The sequence below is a fragment of the Protopterus annectens genome, chromosome 14.part0, assembly GCF_019279795.1.
Source record: "Protopterus annectens isolate FY-2018-M chromosome 14.part0, PAN1.0, whole genome shotgun sequence".
NCBI lineage: Eukaryota > Metazoa > Chordata > Ceratodontiformes > Protopteridae > Protopterus > Protopterus annectens.
In genome coordinates, this window is record NC_056748.1 from 498,844,425 (window position 1) to 498,863,053 (window position 18,629).

At 39.0% G+C, this 18,629-nt stretch overlaps 1 protein-coding gene across 1 annotated transcript in view; it reads right to left on the reverse strand.

Annotated features, from left to right (window-relative positions):
* Nucleotides 1-18,629, reverse strand: part of LOC122788689 (extracellular calcium-sensing receptor-like) — a 193,580-nt gene that overhangs the window by 17,883 nt on the left and 157,068 nt on the right. Inside the window, exon 5 of the mRNA XM_044055584.1 lies at nt 4,163-4,390. Coding sequence (XP_043911519.1) covers nt 4,163-4,390 — 228 coding nt within the window. The remainder of the gene's footprint in view (nt 1-4,162; nt 4,391-18,629) is intronic.

Genomic DNA, 18,629 nt, shown 5'->3' on the forward strand with positions numbered 1-18,629 from the left:
GTCATCTGCTACATTTATGGTGTGTACTTGTTATCCCCATGTTAAGAGGGGATTGCTGGGCTGATTGGGTTCTTTGGGACAGAATAACTGGGTTCTAGGACCCTCCTCTAGCCCAGAGATATATGGTCTTCTCCCCTGAGAGGACAAATGGGTGAAGACCGAGGAGCCACTGAGCATTCTCAGTGGAGACAGGGAGAGAGGGTGGAAGGATCTCATCAGACATTCATTAACATGATTATTTTTATAATTCAAACTTGAATTCTTCTCTCTCACTGTCTCCCAACTGTGACTCTACCACACCCTTCTGGGAACTATCCTAAGCCATTAAAAAGCTAATTTTCCTCTCTAACCCTGCAGCCAGCTATCTTTCAGTAAACATTTCTTCCCCATACCAAATCTGGCCTCACAAATGTTCTCTTCATATAATGTAATCAATGTAAGATTCCTTTAAGCCTTGAAATATTAACCTCCAGATACATTTTGTCATCTTTTCAACCCACATTTTATAACATTTCCCTGAGTTTGTTCCTATTTGGTTTTAATTTCTTTAGCTGACAATATATAGAATCCTTAACCAAAATGCTGTCTAGTAGGTACAAGTAAAATGTATTCAAACCTTAACAGAAGGTGCATTTTACTGCATGAGGATACATACATTGTTCTAGTCAGAATGAAGAAGTGCATACTCATAATAGTTTTAATATCAATAATCCATTCTCCCCAATATCACAAAGTTATTGCTAGATAATTCCTCACCTGTTTTAATGGTTTCACGTTAAGTCTAATTTTGGGGAAGTACATGTTTATGTTTTATCACTTCACTTTGGTTTGTCAAACAAAAGTTCAAGGGGACTACATGTATTTATTTTATTTTATTTATTTTATTTTATTTTACATTTGTTAAGTGGGATAGTCCGACTAGATACATGCCCATTTTCAGTGGAGGCCCAGGGAGAAAAGCTCCAAGGTAAAACATACAGGAAAAATCACAAAATGATTACATGTTACACACAGTGTACAGGCTCCAGTTGAGCAAGCAGGTAATATAATTATACATTTTTAAAACAGTGTTGACAAATTGACTAGGAAATGTAATATGATTACAGACTACAGAGGAGGATCTATTCGGGTTTTGAACAAAGCCATAGCCAGTGAGTTCTAAAGTATAGCTTGAGGCTTTTTTTGAACTGAGTAAGAGAGGGTTCAAGAGTAAGAACAGCAGGAAGAGAGTTTCAAGTTTTGCCAACGGAATTAGCAAACAGACAGTCCCCAGCAGAGGGGAGGCATAGAGAAGAGTGGAGAGTAGATGGGAATGAGCAATAGCAGTCCTAGCAAATGGAGTAAGGAAAGGTTGGATCTTATAGAGGGAGCCATGTTTTTTGTTAATGGTTTTGAGAGTTTGATTGACATGGATATCAAATTTGAGGGTGTTGTCTATTGTGACACCAAAGAGTTTGGTTTGCGCATCTGACTCTCCTCCTCTGAATTTTCATTATTTCATAATTTGCCTTGTCCCATTAGCAGTTCTTTAGATTATTTTTAAAATAGTTTTTACTTATTTAATTGAGTAAACCTATTAGATGCAAGTACCTTTTTTGTGTGGGTAACCTTTTTGCACCATCTGGTTAAGTGACTTACTCAGAAAAATACAAGATTATGCAAATGGAAACTGTGAGAATCAAATCCAGGAATAGCAGCTCATAGACTTAATTTCTTCCCTGCACATTTAACAATTCCCCATGTTTTAACCCTCATTTTTCTGATGACCATACATCAGACATTAATGACATTTTTCTGCTTTTCAGTCTCTGCTGAAGTGCCCTATATAATCACACTTATTATACCTCCTTGGATACCTAGTATATTGGACTATAGTTTGGCCATTATACCAATATACTTTGTATCTGGTAGGTGTTTAACTGTATCTCAGTCTGCATACACTTTGACTTTCAGCTTCCATCCATCCAACAGCATGACTCAGTCATCACAAATTGAGTCTATCTACTCAAAGCATTACTTCTTTGTTGTATCAAATTTTTTGTAGTACTAGCGTTGAGTACTTTGTATCAAACATAGGCAGAGGCATACATAATACCAAGCTTGATTAGTGCAATAAATTTTTAAAAAATCTTTCCATGAAGTTGTTTTGCAAACTGACCTCAAAGAGCTCATATTAATCTTGCCTTTAAGCTTAAGTAACTGTAACATCACTATCTTTCTGTAAACTGATTTTACAGTTAACATTAAAGCAAGTAAATGCCTACTAAATCTTTTTTTAATGTACTCGCTAAAAAGAAACCAGGCACAAATTCTTCATAAGGCCATCACAATGACTGCCAAACCTGTTAATACAACATTTAAAGTTGATTTGCCTTGTTCTTTTTTAAAACTTTTTAACCTATTTGTTGGTGTGGTTGCGTCACGACTGGTAGAAAATTCCCCCATTCATAATACTGTATAGACAACATTCCTTTCTCAGATAGCTCTATGATGGTATAGTAGGCAGAGAATACATTTCTGTACAGAAGGACTCAGTGAGGTCTAGTCCAGTTAAACATCAGGTTATCAGATACTGCAGAAGGACTAGACAGTAAGATAAACTTGATATTGTGATCTATCTCCAATGAGATCTGTACTAGGTAGTAATTGGGCAGATAAGTGGCCTTTAAACTTTAATGCAAAATTACAATACCATGTCATTGGGAGACATAGTCACTGAAGAATTTAAGTACCACAAGGAAAGGGATTCGTAAGTAATTAGGGCAAAAGTTTATTTTATTCTCTCAAGATGATGTAGAAATCCCATTGTATGATGTGAACCATCTTCATCCACAGTTAATATACTGGCTAATGAGCTAGTGTGTTTGGGTCATCTGAGGACTTTGGAGGGAGAATTGCAAACTTATGCAGTTGCTTTATAGTTTTCTGTCTGTGTGCCATATATGGATAAACCCAAAAGTACCAATGGATGATTGGAGGTTATTGATTGCTGCATTTAGATAGATGTTTAATTAAATAGCTGTAAAGTTTTGGAATGTATAGATGAAGGTAATTATATGACTAGGGCCTACATTCTGGTTACCTTGTGTGGCTGCAAGCTGTTGCCTGCTAATTTAATGTTTCTCTCCAGATGTTGGCAGTTGATTTCTCCCTTGATCATGCAATATATCACATGCATAAAAAGATAAAACATATTGGAAGTATGCTTTATAAGAATCATTTCATAGATAGACTCATTAATATCAAACCCTGAGGGGGATGAAATCCTCATAATATAGTATTGTGAAGCACATTTCTTACCGAGGCAAACTTTGTGCAAAATGCCCAAATGAAAACCCACTCTCAACATGTTGGATAGCAATACTTAGTAAGGGCTTAACAGGGCAAAGCCTATTGCAAGGAAATGTAAAGGGTCCTCTCCTGCCCCTCCAAAAACACCTCAGAAAATGGACAGTGAAAATAAGTCAACAGTGCCTTTAGGAGAATTGATCTCTCATTTGTGCTTTTTGCACAACTATGATTTCAAATAAGATGGCATGCCTCTGTTGTACTTCATGATCTTCTGCCTCTAAAGTAATCATATAAGAATCATTTTACCAATCAAACACTTGTGAAACTGTGTACAGAATGTGATACAGTTCATGTTTTTTTTTGATAAAGCAGTTATAACAATGTTCAGTAATTTCTAGATTTTATCCACTCTTTCTAAGGTTTGATGCTCTTCATTTTTTGCAGAGTTTAATGATACAGCGCATCTCTAATCATAATGCAGTAGGATGCTGCCATTTTACAGCTCATTTAGTATTTCTTTATATTATGAACTGTGAGTGGCTTTATTTGTCTTTTTTTCAGAGAACGTATTAGCTAGGACAGAGCAGTCACTATGCTAGTTCATGCTCAATGCAGATCGGGGAATGGGAAAACATATGATAGGTGCTCAAGGAATACAACTGCAAAAGTAAAACAATTACAAAATCTGAAATATTGAACAATAATTATTGCAGTGCTTAGAAAGTCTTTTGTGTGCAAATCACCTTGGGAAGTTATGTCAAGACCAGCAAATCACAATCTTTGCAGACTACAGAAGGTATATTCATGGCATTTTAACAGGAGTAGACTGACATTATTTAAGTGTAAGAATAATATTACACAGGTTACTTACCTGTATGTATTTTTCATGCCACAATATGGCACTCAGATTGATTTTAATTTGTTCACCTTCAGGTGCCCGAGAGTCAATTTTTCCAACTTTTGCAAACATGTAGGACCCATCTGGAAATATCTGCACATTAATGATATTATACATGGGTACTGCATCACCATTCATATCAAAAAATATCTCATCACCTGCTCTGGTATAAAAATGGATATTTTTCACAAAATGGTGTACCTGATTTTAACAAAGAAAAATTATTGTCACTTAACAATGCTTTAATTTTGCAAAAAACAACACATCTTTCTAGTAAAATAAACAAGCAATCATTCTCATCATTATATTATAATGTTCTGCTCCTTGCAGTGCTTGAAACATTTCTTATAGGCTTTGTGGTATAGCTGTGTAAAGTAAAGAACTGACACTGGCAACTCATCTGCTATTTATTCCATACTTTATTTTCTTTCTCTTTTTTTTTTTTCTTAATGCTCACTTCACTCCCACTGCCTAATGATCATTAGCTCCTCACAGTCAATTAGCCCATTTGTTTCCCATCACCCATTTGAGGGTTAATCAAGAGGGGCCATCAGGGGTGGTTTGCAGTTTTTATTATTTTACCTGTAACATTCCTGTAGACACTGGGCTGAATGTGAAGTTAGGGGATATGCGATGGGCTGACTGTAAAGGTCATCCTTAATTCCCACATGAGGGTGATTCTTTGAAGCTGCCCCAACCCCTACCCTAAAGCAAGGGAGTTGGCTTTTCCCAGTGTCCACAAGGGAAATCATACCTAACCAGTATGGTTCCAAGTAGATTCATCTGTCCACACATGAGAGGAGAGGTGAAAGAGCCATACCCCTTCACTCATTCCACTCCTTGCCTGGCTCTTCCTCTCCCATGACAACTAATTGAGTCCCAGTCACTTGGTTTGGGAGTCAGGGCTCCCTCTCTCTCTGTGCCAAGAAACCCAAGTATACTTATTCTGTAATTTATGTCACATCTCTAAAAGAATAATAGGAAATGTGCGCTAAGGGGACCTTCCCAAGGAGGCTGTGCATTAAGTAATAATGATAATGTTCTAGCATTCCAAATTAATTTATATCCAATAACTATGGAGTGCAATTGTTGTCACTAATTCTAATATTTATGGTATTTACCTGCTGTGCACAAGGTACAAGGTATGATCCTCACCTCTGAAAAATGCCTAAGTGGAGTTTGGAGTATGCATGTTCTCCCTGTGTCTCAGTGGGGTTCGTCCCACCTCCCAAAAATATGCTATGTGTTTCCACATCAAACTCACCCAGGAATGGAGTTGTAGGCAGCAACACAGACTCTACATGGTTCCTGTAAGGGGAAGAGTTGTTTAGACTAATGACTTTGGGTATCAATTGTGGTGCACAGTATCCTCTAGACAGGATAACATGGATCACAGACTGCATGCCATGTCAGGGCTAGCCACTTGATGGTATAAAAATTGTCTCAAGGTGATTGGTCATATTTTCTAATGTTGCCAAAAATGAGCATTAGTGTTTGATGATGAAAAGTGGACTGAGGGCCTGGCCTACTCTTATTAAGGCCAAGGACCCATGTTAACAGTGGGAGGCATCTATGTCCTCTTGTTGGCCAGTGTTTGCCCACCATAAAACCCAGCAGCCTTGGGTCAATAAGCTACTGGCCAGCCAGTATCCAGTTGCCCAGACTGAATGAAAGTTGGCTATAAAACCAATCAACCTGGCAAACATAAACAAAGGATTGCTACACACAGTGTAGGTTCACTGACAGAAGGCAGCTTTAAAGTGGACTACATGATAGTAGGGGGTGAGTCTGACATAATGGTTAAGATCTTCAGCTCATAGACACAAGGTGCAGGGTTTGATTCTGACCTTGGGTTACTGACTAGGTTTAAAATGGCCCTTCAGGGCAGCTAGCCTGGTATTCACCTGTGAACTTATTAACATGATGGTAAGAAGGAGGATGGGCATTCTCTGTATCAAGGAGACAAGCTGGAAGGGCAGTGTAGTAAATCCACTTGGCTTGGGGTCCAGAATCTACCACTCAGGAGGAAGACAGTAGAAATGGTGTGCAGATTGTGGTCAGGGAGAAATTTCAGAAGACAGTGAAGGATGTCATCAGACTCCAGTGTAAAAATAATACAGTGTTCATAATCTCAGCATATGCAAACAGCAGGGTTGTGATAGGAAGAACAAGAGTACATTCAGGCAGCTGTTGCAGGATCTACTAGATAAAGCAGGACAACATCAGTTGGTGCTGATAATAGGGGACCTAAATGTATAGATCAGGAGAGACTAAGCAAGATCACATGCAAGAGTGAACAACATGCAACTCAGGTAGATTTCCTCCTCATAAAGAAAAGGCAATTGGTAAGAATCGGTGATTGCAAAGTCACCCCCAGTGAAACAGTCAGCCCACAGCACAAACCAATGGTTGCTACAATCAGTTGCAAGTAGTGGTCAGAGAAGGCTTTAATGTCAAAAGAAATTAGGCTGAAGATTGGAAATTGACTAGAAGGAAAGAACAAGAGTTCAAGGAATCACTCAGGGCTCTAGCTCCTCAGGAAGAAGAGAAAATAGGTGGAGTTGAAAAAGAATGTCAATACCTCAAAACAGCATGTGTGAGGACTATAGAACAGATATGAGGCTTAGCCTGGTATGGAAATCATCATCATCAACCCCCCATTTTCCCATTTTTCTACATGGGGTCCAGATGTCATGTCACTAGCCACTTTCTCTCACTGTGTCACTCTCCTACCTTCTTCAACACTCATACCTGACTGTCACAGGTCTTCTCCCCCACAATCCATCCAACTCTTTGCTGGATACCCTCATTTCCTCTTGCCTTCTTCCTGTCTGTCTCAAATATCCTTCACCAGATTGTTTTCTGCTTTCTTGCACATGTGCCTAGACCAGTGTAATCTGTTCTCTTTGACCTTTTCTTCTGCAACTGGAGTTACTTTGGCTTCTGTTCTTGTGTCCTCTTCTCTTCATCTGCCCCATACTGTGCATCCTACCATCCATCTCAAGCACTTCATTTCCATCACCTCTAGCGTCCTCAACTGCTCTGCCTTAACTGTCCAGGTTTCTGTACCATACAGTAGTACTGGTTGCATCACTGTTTTATACACTGTACCTTTCAGCTTCTTTGGAATTCTTCTGTCATGCTCTACCCTTTACACTCTGTACCAGTTGGCTGTAGTCCACTGATTCTAGATTTGAACTTCTCATTTAGACATCTCTTCTACTCAAACACCCCTCCCAGATACTTAAAACTGTAAATCTGTTCCACTATTTTCCCTTCGACCTCAATTTTCACTTTGCAGTGTGGCAACTAGTGGTTTATGCTGCAGTGTGACTGCTTCATTGAGGATGACTTTGCAATCACTGATTCTACCCCAGTGCCCTTTCCTTACTAGAAGAATGTCTAAAAAGTGGTCTTGTGACTTTCTCTCTTTCTGAATTCAGGTCACCTATTATCAACACCAATTCATGTAGTCCTGCTTTATCTAATAGGTGCTGCAACTGCTACCTGAATGTACTCTTTTCTTCACTTTCACCACCCTGCTGTGGGGCATAGCTTGAGATTATGAAAAGTGCCCTGTCCTTACACTGGAGTCTCTGATTGCCATGAGTCTGTCATTAATTCTGGTGACATCCTTCAGTGTCTTCTGCTGAAGTCATTGAAGGATGTCAATGTCTTCTGCTGAAGTTTCTCCCTCACCACAATTCCCACACCATTTATAGCCTATCTTCCTCCTGAATAGTAGATTCTGGATCCGAAACCAAGTGGCTTTACTGCATTGCCCTTCTACCCTGTCTCATGGATACATAGGATGTCCAGCCTCCTCCTTACCATCATGTCATTCACTTCCAAGCTCCACCCTGTCAGTGAACCTACATTGAGCAGAGCAATTTTTAGCTCAGATTTGGTTTTACATCCAGCTTTCACGCAAAAGAGCTATCCCAGGTAAACCAAGCTGGGCCATCCAGTAGCTTATAGACCAAGACTGCTGGCCGATTGGGGCACATACATCCCTCCCACATTTAGCATGGCTTGGAGGTTGAAGCAGGCCAGTTCCTCAACCCACTTATTGCCAGCTAGATCACCTAGATCCATATTTTTATACCGTTGAGTGGCTAGCCCTACCCTATCTTGAGGATACTGCACATCACAGCAGATGCTCAAAGCAGCTGGTCTGTACAACTCTTCCCCCAAAAGGGCACCATTTGAAGTCTGTGATGCTGCTCACAGTTCCATTCTTAGGTGAGTTTGAGATGGAAACACTCAGCATGCTTTTTCAAAGGTGGGAGAAACCCCACAGTGACACAAGAAGAACATGCAAACTCCAAACAGGCATTGGTCAGAAGTCAGGATTGAACCTTGTACCTTTGTGCATTGGAGAGGGACCTTAACAATTATGCCAACTGGTCTCTACTCCTAGTATGGAACTAAGGTACCCAAACAAGCTGGTGGTGGAATACAGAAGTCCAGGAAGTCATCAAAAGAAAAGAAAATTGAGTCCAGGAAAAAGTGAGAGCTAGAAAAGACAAACCAGGCTAAGTAGGTATACCAGCTGGCTATTGAAGAGATTAAGTGAGAGAGCAGTTTAATAACAAAGAACAAGGCATCAGAGACACTCTACCATCTTTTGAAAAGTGACAATAGTAGGCACAAAAAAATCAAGCTGCAAGGCAAAGACAGAAAAATAAAGAAGAAAGTCGTCAGACACCCTTCAGAAGGAATGCAAACGACAGCCTCCTCACCAGTCCACAGAACATCAAAGGCAGATGGAAGGAGTACTTCTAGCATCTTCTGAATGAAGAAATCCCCACAGAAGCTGTACTGCCCCATTCACTGCCTATGATGTAAGAGGAGACCATCGTAGAAGAAGTAAGAATAATACTAAGGGAAATGAAGTCAGGGAAAGCAGCAGGCTCAGATGAGGTCACAACAGATACAATCAACATATTGGGTGAGTTAGGGGAGAAATGGCTCCAAAGGGTACTCATATCAGTATACAAAGAAAGGTCCCAGATGACTGCAGAATAAGCATTCTAGTGCCAGTGTATACAAAAATAAAGGGGACATTCACAACTGTGAGCAGTATAAAGAAATCAAACACCCACCACACTGCATAAAAGTTATGGAGATGGTGATTGATAAATGAATATGCAGAGTAGTAAAAAGTAAGATAGAAGATGATCAGTTTGGATTCAGATCAGGATGCACCACAACTGGCCAGATGTTTGTAGTTAGATAGTTCAGAAGAAGCTAGGGTTGAGGAAAGAGTCCAACTGGGCATTCATAGACTTGGAAAAAATATGCATATGACAAAGTCCCAGGAAAGATAAAAAAAATGGGCAGTCCTGAGATGCTAAGAAGTTCAAGAACCATCTGTACAATTAGTGCAGGCTATGTACAAGGACCAATGACACATGTATGAGCAGTGTTTGGATTTACAAAAGGGCTACCAGTGGGAGTGGGTGTCCATCAGTGTTCAGCTCCTGACCCACTGGTCTGCTGTGCATACCGGTGATGGACTACATTAGCATGTAGCATTACAGGCAGACTCTGAACAAGAACTTCATCAGATGACAGTGGAATTAATGTACACCTGAAGGCATATGGGATGAAAATGAGTACCTGATAAGACAGTTGTAATTACAGCAAATGGGGGAACTCAAAAGAAACTGAAAATTGAGATAAAAGGGAAAATAGTGGAACAGGTTAACAATTTCAAATATCTGGGAGGGGTGGTTGAAGAGAAGGGAAGTCTGAATGAGGTAGTCAAGTCTAGAATCAGAGGGGCTGCAGACAGCTGGTACAGAATGTAAGGGGTAGAGTGTGACAGAAGAATGTCAAAGAAGTTGAAAGGTAAAGTGTGCAAAACAGTGATGAAACCATTACTATTGTATGGTACAGAAACCTGGACAGTAAAGGCAGAATGAGAAAGCTAGAAATGATAGAGATGAAATGCTGTGTTTTTTTGTGACCTATTGAGGCAGTGCAATCAGGGTTTGTAGTTGTTGGGCTGGGAGGAGAGGTCTAGCATAGATCTAAAACAACACTCTTGGGGTAATGCTTCTCAATGGGCAAACTCACTGCTCTACTCTCAGCTAGATACTTTTTGAAAATATCAGATGAAGTTTCATATGGAAAATTACAACTCTAGCTGCCTGTGTCTATGAAGGGAACTGCAAACCACTGCTGCACAGCTCAGCACAGATTAGAGTAGATGAATTAGAGAGGAATCCAATCACTAAACAGTAAAATGCAATATAACTGTGTGTGTATGTGTATACATAAGGCTCAGATCCTGCAGCAATTCACAATTCACTCACTATTGTGAGTGATACTATAAGACTATGGTCCAAGAACAAGTAAAATGCAAGCAGCAAAATGCAGTAGAAATGTAATAAATGAGGCTCATATTCTGTAGCAATTCACAATTCTCTCACTATTGTGGGTTCAGTGGCGGCTAGTGACTTCAAATCAAAGGGGGGCTGCAGGAGACAGCTGAATGGGTGGGGTCAATGGGAAGGGGTGTGACCAACTAGAAAGGGGAGGAGCTATGCTCAAAACCATAAAAACTAACTTTAATTAAATACACTGCCCTGGTTGCCAAACCGTCATTATGAGAGTCAAATCAAGACAAAAATAAGTGTAGAAGAATAAAAATATTTCATTGCATTGGCTGTATGACAGCTTACTTAATATCTGGATGGAAACAAAAGGTTGTGAGGCATGAAAAAATAAATTACTTTTTAAATACATTACTGGAATGCCAGTCAAAATCAAGTATAAGAAAAACAAGCAGCACTCAACTCAAACCACTTCTCCTTGCACTGCAGTTCTAATTCTTTATTAAAGTACCAAGTAACATGCTGAAAGTAGAAATCTCTGTGATGCCCCCACTTGTAAAAATGTTTCTTATCCAAGAAAGACCTGCTGCCTGACAACTATCTACTTGTTTCATGGGGAAAACATGATCAAAGTAAAAAATGAAAAGCAAACAAGAAACAAGCTCAAGATACATTGCTTAAAGGATTACTATACAGGTTATGGACCACACATGATTGGCATTCTGTTTAGTTTACGAGTAAAGCCTGTAGAGATGACTGTAAGTCTCCAACAAGTGTAATGAGCTTTTTAAAAGAATGTAAACCTGTCCTTCAATACCTAAGGCTTATACATTATCTAGTTAAGTATTCTCTGCATGGCAACAACAGAAAGGCTTTCAATGTTGGCAATTCTTTAACAGTATGCTTATTAAAGCTTACTTGCATCTTACGATCTCAGACAAGCTTATCTTATGGTCATTAAAGCATTGCTACTTAAACACAGAGCAAAAGGCACTTTCTGAGTAATAAGCATAAATCAACAGTACAAAAATATGACAGAAACCAGACCATTCTGCAAAATCAAGGACAGATGAAAAGCCACTGTAGTACTTGTGTCTACCCTGGATGGGGGGACACTCTGCACATGTTACACTGCATAACTACTCCTTGCCTTGCTTGGACACATCCAGAGTCACTACATGGGGAGTGGGGTGCAACAAGTATGTCACAATTTGAAATGTCTCTGACTGACTGTGATGGCCCTGACACATTTGTCCTACCTCTCAACCTCAGAGCAAGAAATCTGGACAAAGCCATACATAGAAGTGGGACAAATGCCCAAAAATAAGAACAATTTTTAAATATTGCTCTTATAAACTTAGAAAAATAATACAATAGGTCTTGCATTAGTATGAATTTTCTGAAGGGTATGAAATCTGAAACTCAGATGTCTGTCATTATTTTCTAACTTCAGTCTTTAATGATTTGTCACTAATTTGCCAAAAAAAAACACAATGTTATGAAAAATGGACCAAAAATGTGATGCAAAAATATAAAATAGCCACACAATACAGCTGGGAACCTGTCAAAAAAGGGACACTTTAATATTAGTACTGCTAACTTGAGCAGCTGACAAAATAAAATAATCTACATGCATTTCAAGTAATCTATAACTTTGATTATTACAGTTATTTCTTAATTGTAAACCCTCCATGTTTTCTTCCAACATTGCTATTTTGTGGAGGGATTATTAGGGGGAAGAGCAACATTTTGAGCCAAAATCAGTGACAGTTGAGAGGCTGGCTATGCCTAATTCTATAAAGCAATTCATTTGCATGTACTCTCAACCTGTTAATGCAATAAATCTGGACAAGGCCAAATATATTAGGGAAACATATAAACAGTACTAAAAATTGCTCTTGTATAAACTGAGACAGTTGATAGAATAACAGGTCTTACTTTAGCATGCATTTTTCTGAAGGTTATCCAGTCTGAAATTCAGTGTATTATTATTTAGTGACTTGATTCCTAAATGATTTGCCAAAAAACTACAAATTTTATGAGGAACAAACCAAAAATAAGAAGCAAAAATCTATTAATTCTTTGAAAATCTGGACAGTTGGGAGGTATAGTTCAGCTGAGAATCTGAGTTTGCCGCCCTTCCCCCTCACAAAATCATCATCGAATGGAGCCTCTGCAGCCATTCCAATGATCCATTACTTGGCTATTTCACTCCATTTACCATAAACACTAATGTGCATACTGCTTTACTTCTATGATGATTTGGACTTCATTTGAAAGTTTTATTTTGCATTTTACAGCACAAACACTAAGACATCTGCTAAACAAAGCAATGCAGTCTCACAATGAAAACAGACTTAGCATTAAAACTTCTCTGCCCTTGAAACTCACATTCATTGAAACCCACATTCAAAGAAAAAACATTTTGCCAGTGGCAGATAAAGATTAATTTTAGGCTGTTTTCAAATCATAGGCCCCTTGCATATGAAACATACATGTGCTCTTTGACACACCTTCCTGATTGTACTAAATTATATTCCTTGTACAATACAGTACAGTTGTTAGAGGGCGTTTTAAATTTGAACATTTTTCCAGTAAGCAATGAAACAAAACGTATGCACCCATAATGACAAAACTGCCCAGTTCAGAACATTTCCATCATAAAAGTCTACTCAGACCTCTACAGTCCATCATTATCAGTAAATATGCACAATTCTACAGTCCACCATTATCAGTAAACATGCACAATTCTACAGTCCACAATTATCAGTAAATATGCACAATTCTACAGTCCATTATCAGTAAATATGCACAATCTCTGAAGTAAAAGTCATCTAAATAATTCCACATTAAAGAAATGTGTAACTAATAAAGAGGTTGTTGTTAGTAAACACCTTTATATTTCATGGTTTCATCGAAAAATAGTGTCTGTTGCCCCTGAGGAATAAATTGCCTATATTACATTAAAAAAATGATAATCTAGTAATATTGCAAGAGGAAATGGATGGCAAACTGATAACAGGTTCATAGTTAGTATCTTCACCAAGGAGGACATTCTCAGTACGGCAGCATCCACCCCTTGTGGGAGTAGAACCCACAGCCTTCTGCATCAACAGCAAGTACACAACCCGTTGTGCTATTAACAATGCAAGCCAACTCAGCATAATCAGCACTAAACTTCTCTTCCCCCTGCAGTTCTCAGCTCCTTGTAAAATCGACTCAATACTCAACTGCATCTCAGCTTCACAGCGCAAGAAATCTGGAAAAAGCCAACATTTATTGGGGGGGGGTCAAAAACCAGGGACACATTAAACATTGCTTGTATAATCTTGGAAATTTGCTAGAATAAAATGCTGTGTTACCATCATACATTTTACTGCCAAGGTCCCTGTGCAAAACAGTCAGAACAACATACCACTATGCCAAATCAGCTGCTTTGTCAAAGAGAAATGCTGTTACCACCATACATTTTACTGACAAGGTCCCTGTGCAAAACAGTCAGAGCAACATACCACTATGCCAAATCAGCTGCTTTGTGAAAGAGAGGAAGACTGAAACTTAAATGGCTATCATTTAGTAAATTCAGTTCTCACCATAGCTGTCAACCTCTTAGTACAAAACACCTGGACAAACCCAGTAATGAGGGAATACAGCCCTCAAACATATTCAGTGAATTCAGTTCTTGCCATAGCTGTCAACCTTAGCACAAAAAACCTGGATAAAGCCAATAATGGGGGAATGCAGTCCCAAAAATAGGGACAAATTTCAAATATTCATCTTATAAACTTAGAAAATTGCTAGAATAAAAGGTTGCGTTACTGTGTATTTTCTGAATAATATGAAGTCTGAAATTCAAATGCCTGTCAATTTTGCTTCTGATGGAACAAAAACAATTTTCAGCAGAGGCCCAGGGAGAAATACTGCAGACACATGTCTTTGTAAAATGGCAGGACACCAGAGCAAATCCACACAATCACAGGGAGGAGATGCAGACTCCACACAGAAGGCACCCCAGCCAAGAATCAAACCAGAAAACCTACAGCTGTGAGGCAACAATGCTACCACTGCACCATCAAATATGTAAAGAATTAAACATTCAGAAACCTGAAGTCTGAAATTCAAATGCCTGTCACTTTTAACATTTGTTAACAAGGACAGTCTGACTTGGAACAAAAAAACAATTTTCAGCAGAGACCCGGGAAGAAATAATGCAGAAATGTCTTTGTAACATGGGAGGAGACAAAAGCAAGCCCACACAAACACAGGGAGAAGATGCAGACCCCACACAGAAGGTACCCCAGCCAAGAATCAAACCTAAGAACCTACAGCTGTGAGACAACAATGCTACCACTGCACCATCAAACATCAAGCATTTAAATATTTAGAAACCACAGATATTATGAGGAACAGACAGATCAAATATGAGGCAAAAATCTGCAATTTTTTAAAAAATGGTGGTGGGTAGGGAATTCAGGCCCTTAACACCTGCATACAAGTTACAGGGTTCAAGCCTGAGGTATTCCCTACCACACCACCATGAGTCTGCTCTAGCCCCCAGTATATAGTAACTGGGGCATTACAAACACACACACAAACACACACACACACACACACACACACACACACACACACACACACACACACACACACACACACACACACCTTGTTGCCGAACAGTGACGAGCTAAATAACTGTAACTGCTTCCACACACACTTTGCATGCTTACCTTGTCACTGAACAGCCCCAGCTCACCGACAAGCTACATAACTGCATCCATGATATCTGAACAGCCCCACCGACAAGCTTAATAACTGCTTCCACTTACTGCTTGGTTGTCGCCAATATCCGAACAGCCCCTTTACCTGTATTCCTTGCGCGATTGGTCCATCCCAAAGTATTCCTTGCAGTCCAAATCCGCAATTGGTCCGGCCTGCGACTGCTGCAGTCCGGAGTGCCTCCATTTCTTGATGTCATCGCTGCACAGACGTCTGGGCATCTTGGGGCTGAGATGCCTTTCCCCCTATCTAGACTGCTGAGAAAGCAGTCTGAGAGTGTGTGCGCATGCGTACACGTCCGGGAATTAATTTTGTGTTTTTCATTTGTTTTTTTAGGTGGCAGGGCTGCAGTCCTGCAGTCCTATGGCACGAGCTGTCCCAGTGTGGATTATACGACAAGACTAAGCCCCCCAGACCAAGCAAAATACAAACAGTTAAAAAAGCATTAGAAATGAAATAAACGAGGCTCAGATCCTGCAGTAGCTCACAATTTTCCCACTACTGTGAGGGATATTAGTTGACTTTTAGTCAAAACAAGCAAAAGTTCAAAAAAAAAAAACAATACACAATTCAGGCTGACACTCTGAATATTGCAACGTGAACTAGTTGAAATGGGATAATATGAAGCAGAGGCTAACTCAAGCTTTAAAAGTCTAATGGGAGTCCATTATCAGTTTGAGCATCAGTGTCCAGTATAAATAATACTGGGAGAGTCTTGCAAACTCTAATTTATAGTACAGGTGTGCAGCTAAAAAGCCACCCATTTTTAAAACACAGCAAGACTTTGACAGGTGGGTGTGAAAAATCCAAAAATCAATGCAGCCAAACAGCAGTTTTAAAACCATAGCTCTTATAGTTGAAGAGGAATGTTAGTGAATACCTTAAATAAGAAACTGGTTCTCAGCTCCTCCCATTAGCTAGCTTATTCAATCAACGAATGCAAAAGGAATGCTTCCTAATTGACCCTAACAAACAACTTTTAATACTTCAAGAAAAAAAACTTTGAAATAAAACAAAAAAACACAAAGGAGTTACACACAGTAACACGTCAATCTGTTTTGTTTAGTCTGGGATCATATCCTTAAGAATATCTGACATACTTTATGACATTACAGCTATTTATGTGTAATAATTGCATTTATTTTTGGTCTGAATTATTTGTTAAGAATTTTTATAGGGTGTAGCTAGTAAAATATTTTATGAGTGGAAATGTCTACATAAATAAAGCATCTATGTTATCAGTTAGAGCCTAGTTTTAATGGACTATACTTGTGAAGAGTCAGTATATTTTTGGTACTGGTTTATAAAGCACAATTGATTTTGGTTTGAGCTGTTAGATGTCTGGCTGAAGATATATGCAGTTTATTATTCAGGTTATTCTTTTTCAAGCTTGTAATGAAAAGAATGTAGCTCTGGTGATACGATGAGCATTCAGGAGTCATAACTGGATATGGCAATCATGTCTTCATGCCATAAGTGCTTCAGAGCAGTAAAGTTTTTGAAGTTTAGCATTACTGAATGGGTGTTGGGATACAGTGTAGTCAGCTTCCAATTGGAGAAACTGAGGGAGTTTATTTAGAGCATGTTACATCGCAAGGCAACAGTAACTGTATTATCACATTCTTGGTGCTTTTGATTTTGTATGCAGACTTGTTTGACTTGAACATAAATTTATGAGATAATTTTGTCACAGAAAGTGAAGACTAAGCGCCAATATTTAAATGCAGATTTCCAGATGTAGAATTGCTTTTTAATTCAATATAAATATTTTTGCCAGCACTTAAATACTTTAACTATGGATTTAACACTGCATGCATTTGTACGTAATACACCTGATAAGGGAGGAAACTTTTGGTAGAGGTAATTTGCGATTGAGTGGCATGTAAAATGGGAGACAAACGTCAGAGAGGTGAAGATATTAATGAGTAGTCCACAGAGTGGGGACTGACATTGATTTTACATCCTTAAATTTGCATTTGTTTAAAGGTATTAGGTGACTATTTTAATTTGTGCGGGGCCTGCTATATAGGTAGATTACAATTATGCTACATAAAGGGTGAGCTCAAGCAACGAGCACTACAACTAGTAGGTCTGTGAGGTTGTAATGGGTGCATAAAGAGTTAATCCTAGCTTTCACGAAATTGCATTTGTGTTGCTACACTGTATGTCCAAGATTTGTAAAGCATAACATAAAAATATAACATACATTTCTGGATGCAACCACATAATTACCAGACTCCTCTTTGAAGGAATACAGATCCTTTGATTGCCTAACTGTTAATGGCAGTAATATTCCATTACCGGTTACTCTCAGAGAGAGAACTGCCTCTTCCTCTTCAGTGTCATAAAGGGTTTGACTGGTAAATTGCAATTTTTATTTATAAGGTTCATTGTATGGGCACCATCTTCTAGACTTGCACCTTCAAAATTAACTCATTTTTCAATTTCTTATAAGTAAATATTAAGTCCTCCTTCAGATGCCTATAACCTAGCTGTCTTGAGTCATTCTTCACCCTTAATGCCCTTCATGCCTAATTTCATTAAATTTATTAGAAATTTAATTTCTGTTAAATGGCCTTTATACTCTCTGTTCTACAGACTATCTCTTCAGATGATAGACTCCAGAACAAATAGCCATGTTCCAGAATCAGTTTAATGAAAGATGTATAACAAAACATCTATCAGATGATCACTGCTTAGAAAATAGACAAATTGTACATCAAACCCTGATTGGAGAATGAATGTTTTCTAGCAGAGTGTTACTGTACAGGTAATGCCTGCTGAAAAACAAGTCTGCTGCTTTACAGCAACATACTAAACTGTTGTGAAGTTCGGACATTTGGAAAACAAATAGCTACCATTTTTTTACCCTTACAAAGCAGAGCTTTGCTGTTTAGTGAGCCTAAATTAAAAAGGAAAAAAGCTAAGTCTGCATGCATGTGTGAGGGGTGGGGTATGTTTGCAAGCGTGCTTACCTGCATGCATAAGAGTCTAATAGTCTAACTCTCAACCTAAGCACTCAGAAAGCACCCTACAGTCTAGCACTTGCTCAGACCTAATAGCAAGCACTAATATACCCCGACACTTGACTGCCCAGCAGGGCAAGGCTTTTTATCCACCCCTCACCAACCAAGCGACTAAGCAGCTCAGCCTACTATTCAGGCATGACCAAAGGGCAACATCAGGTGTGCTCTCCAGTCCAGCTGGTGAATCTGGGTATCCTGAGGCAATGTTACAACTGCCTCATGTACACAGACGGCCCTCTCCTCCTACCACAAAACACTAACATATGCGAGAGATGCAATTATACAACCAAACTGGAG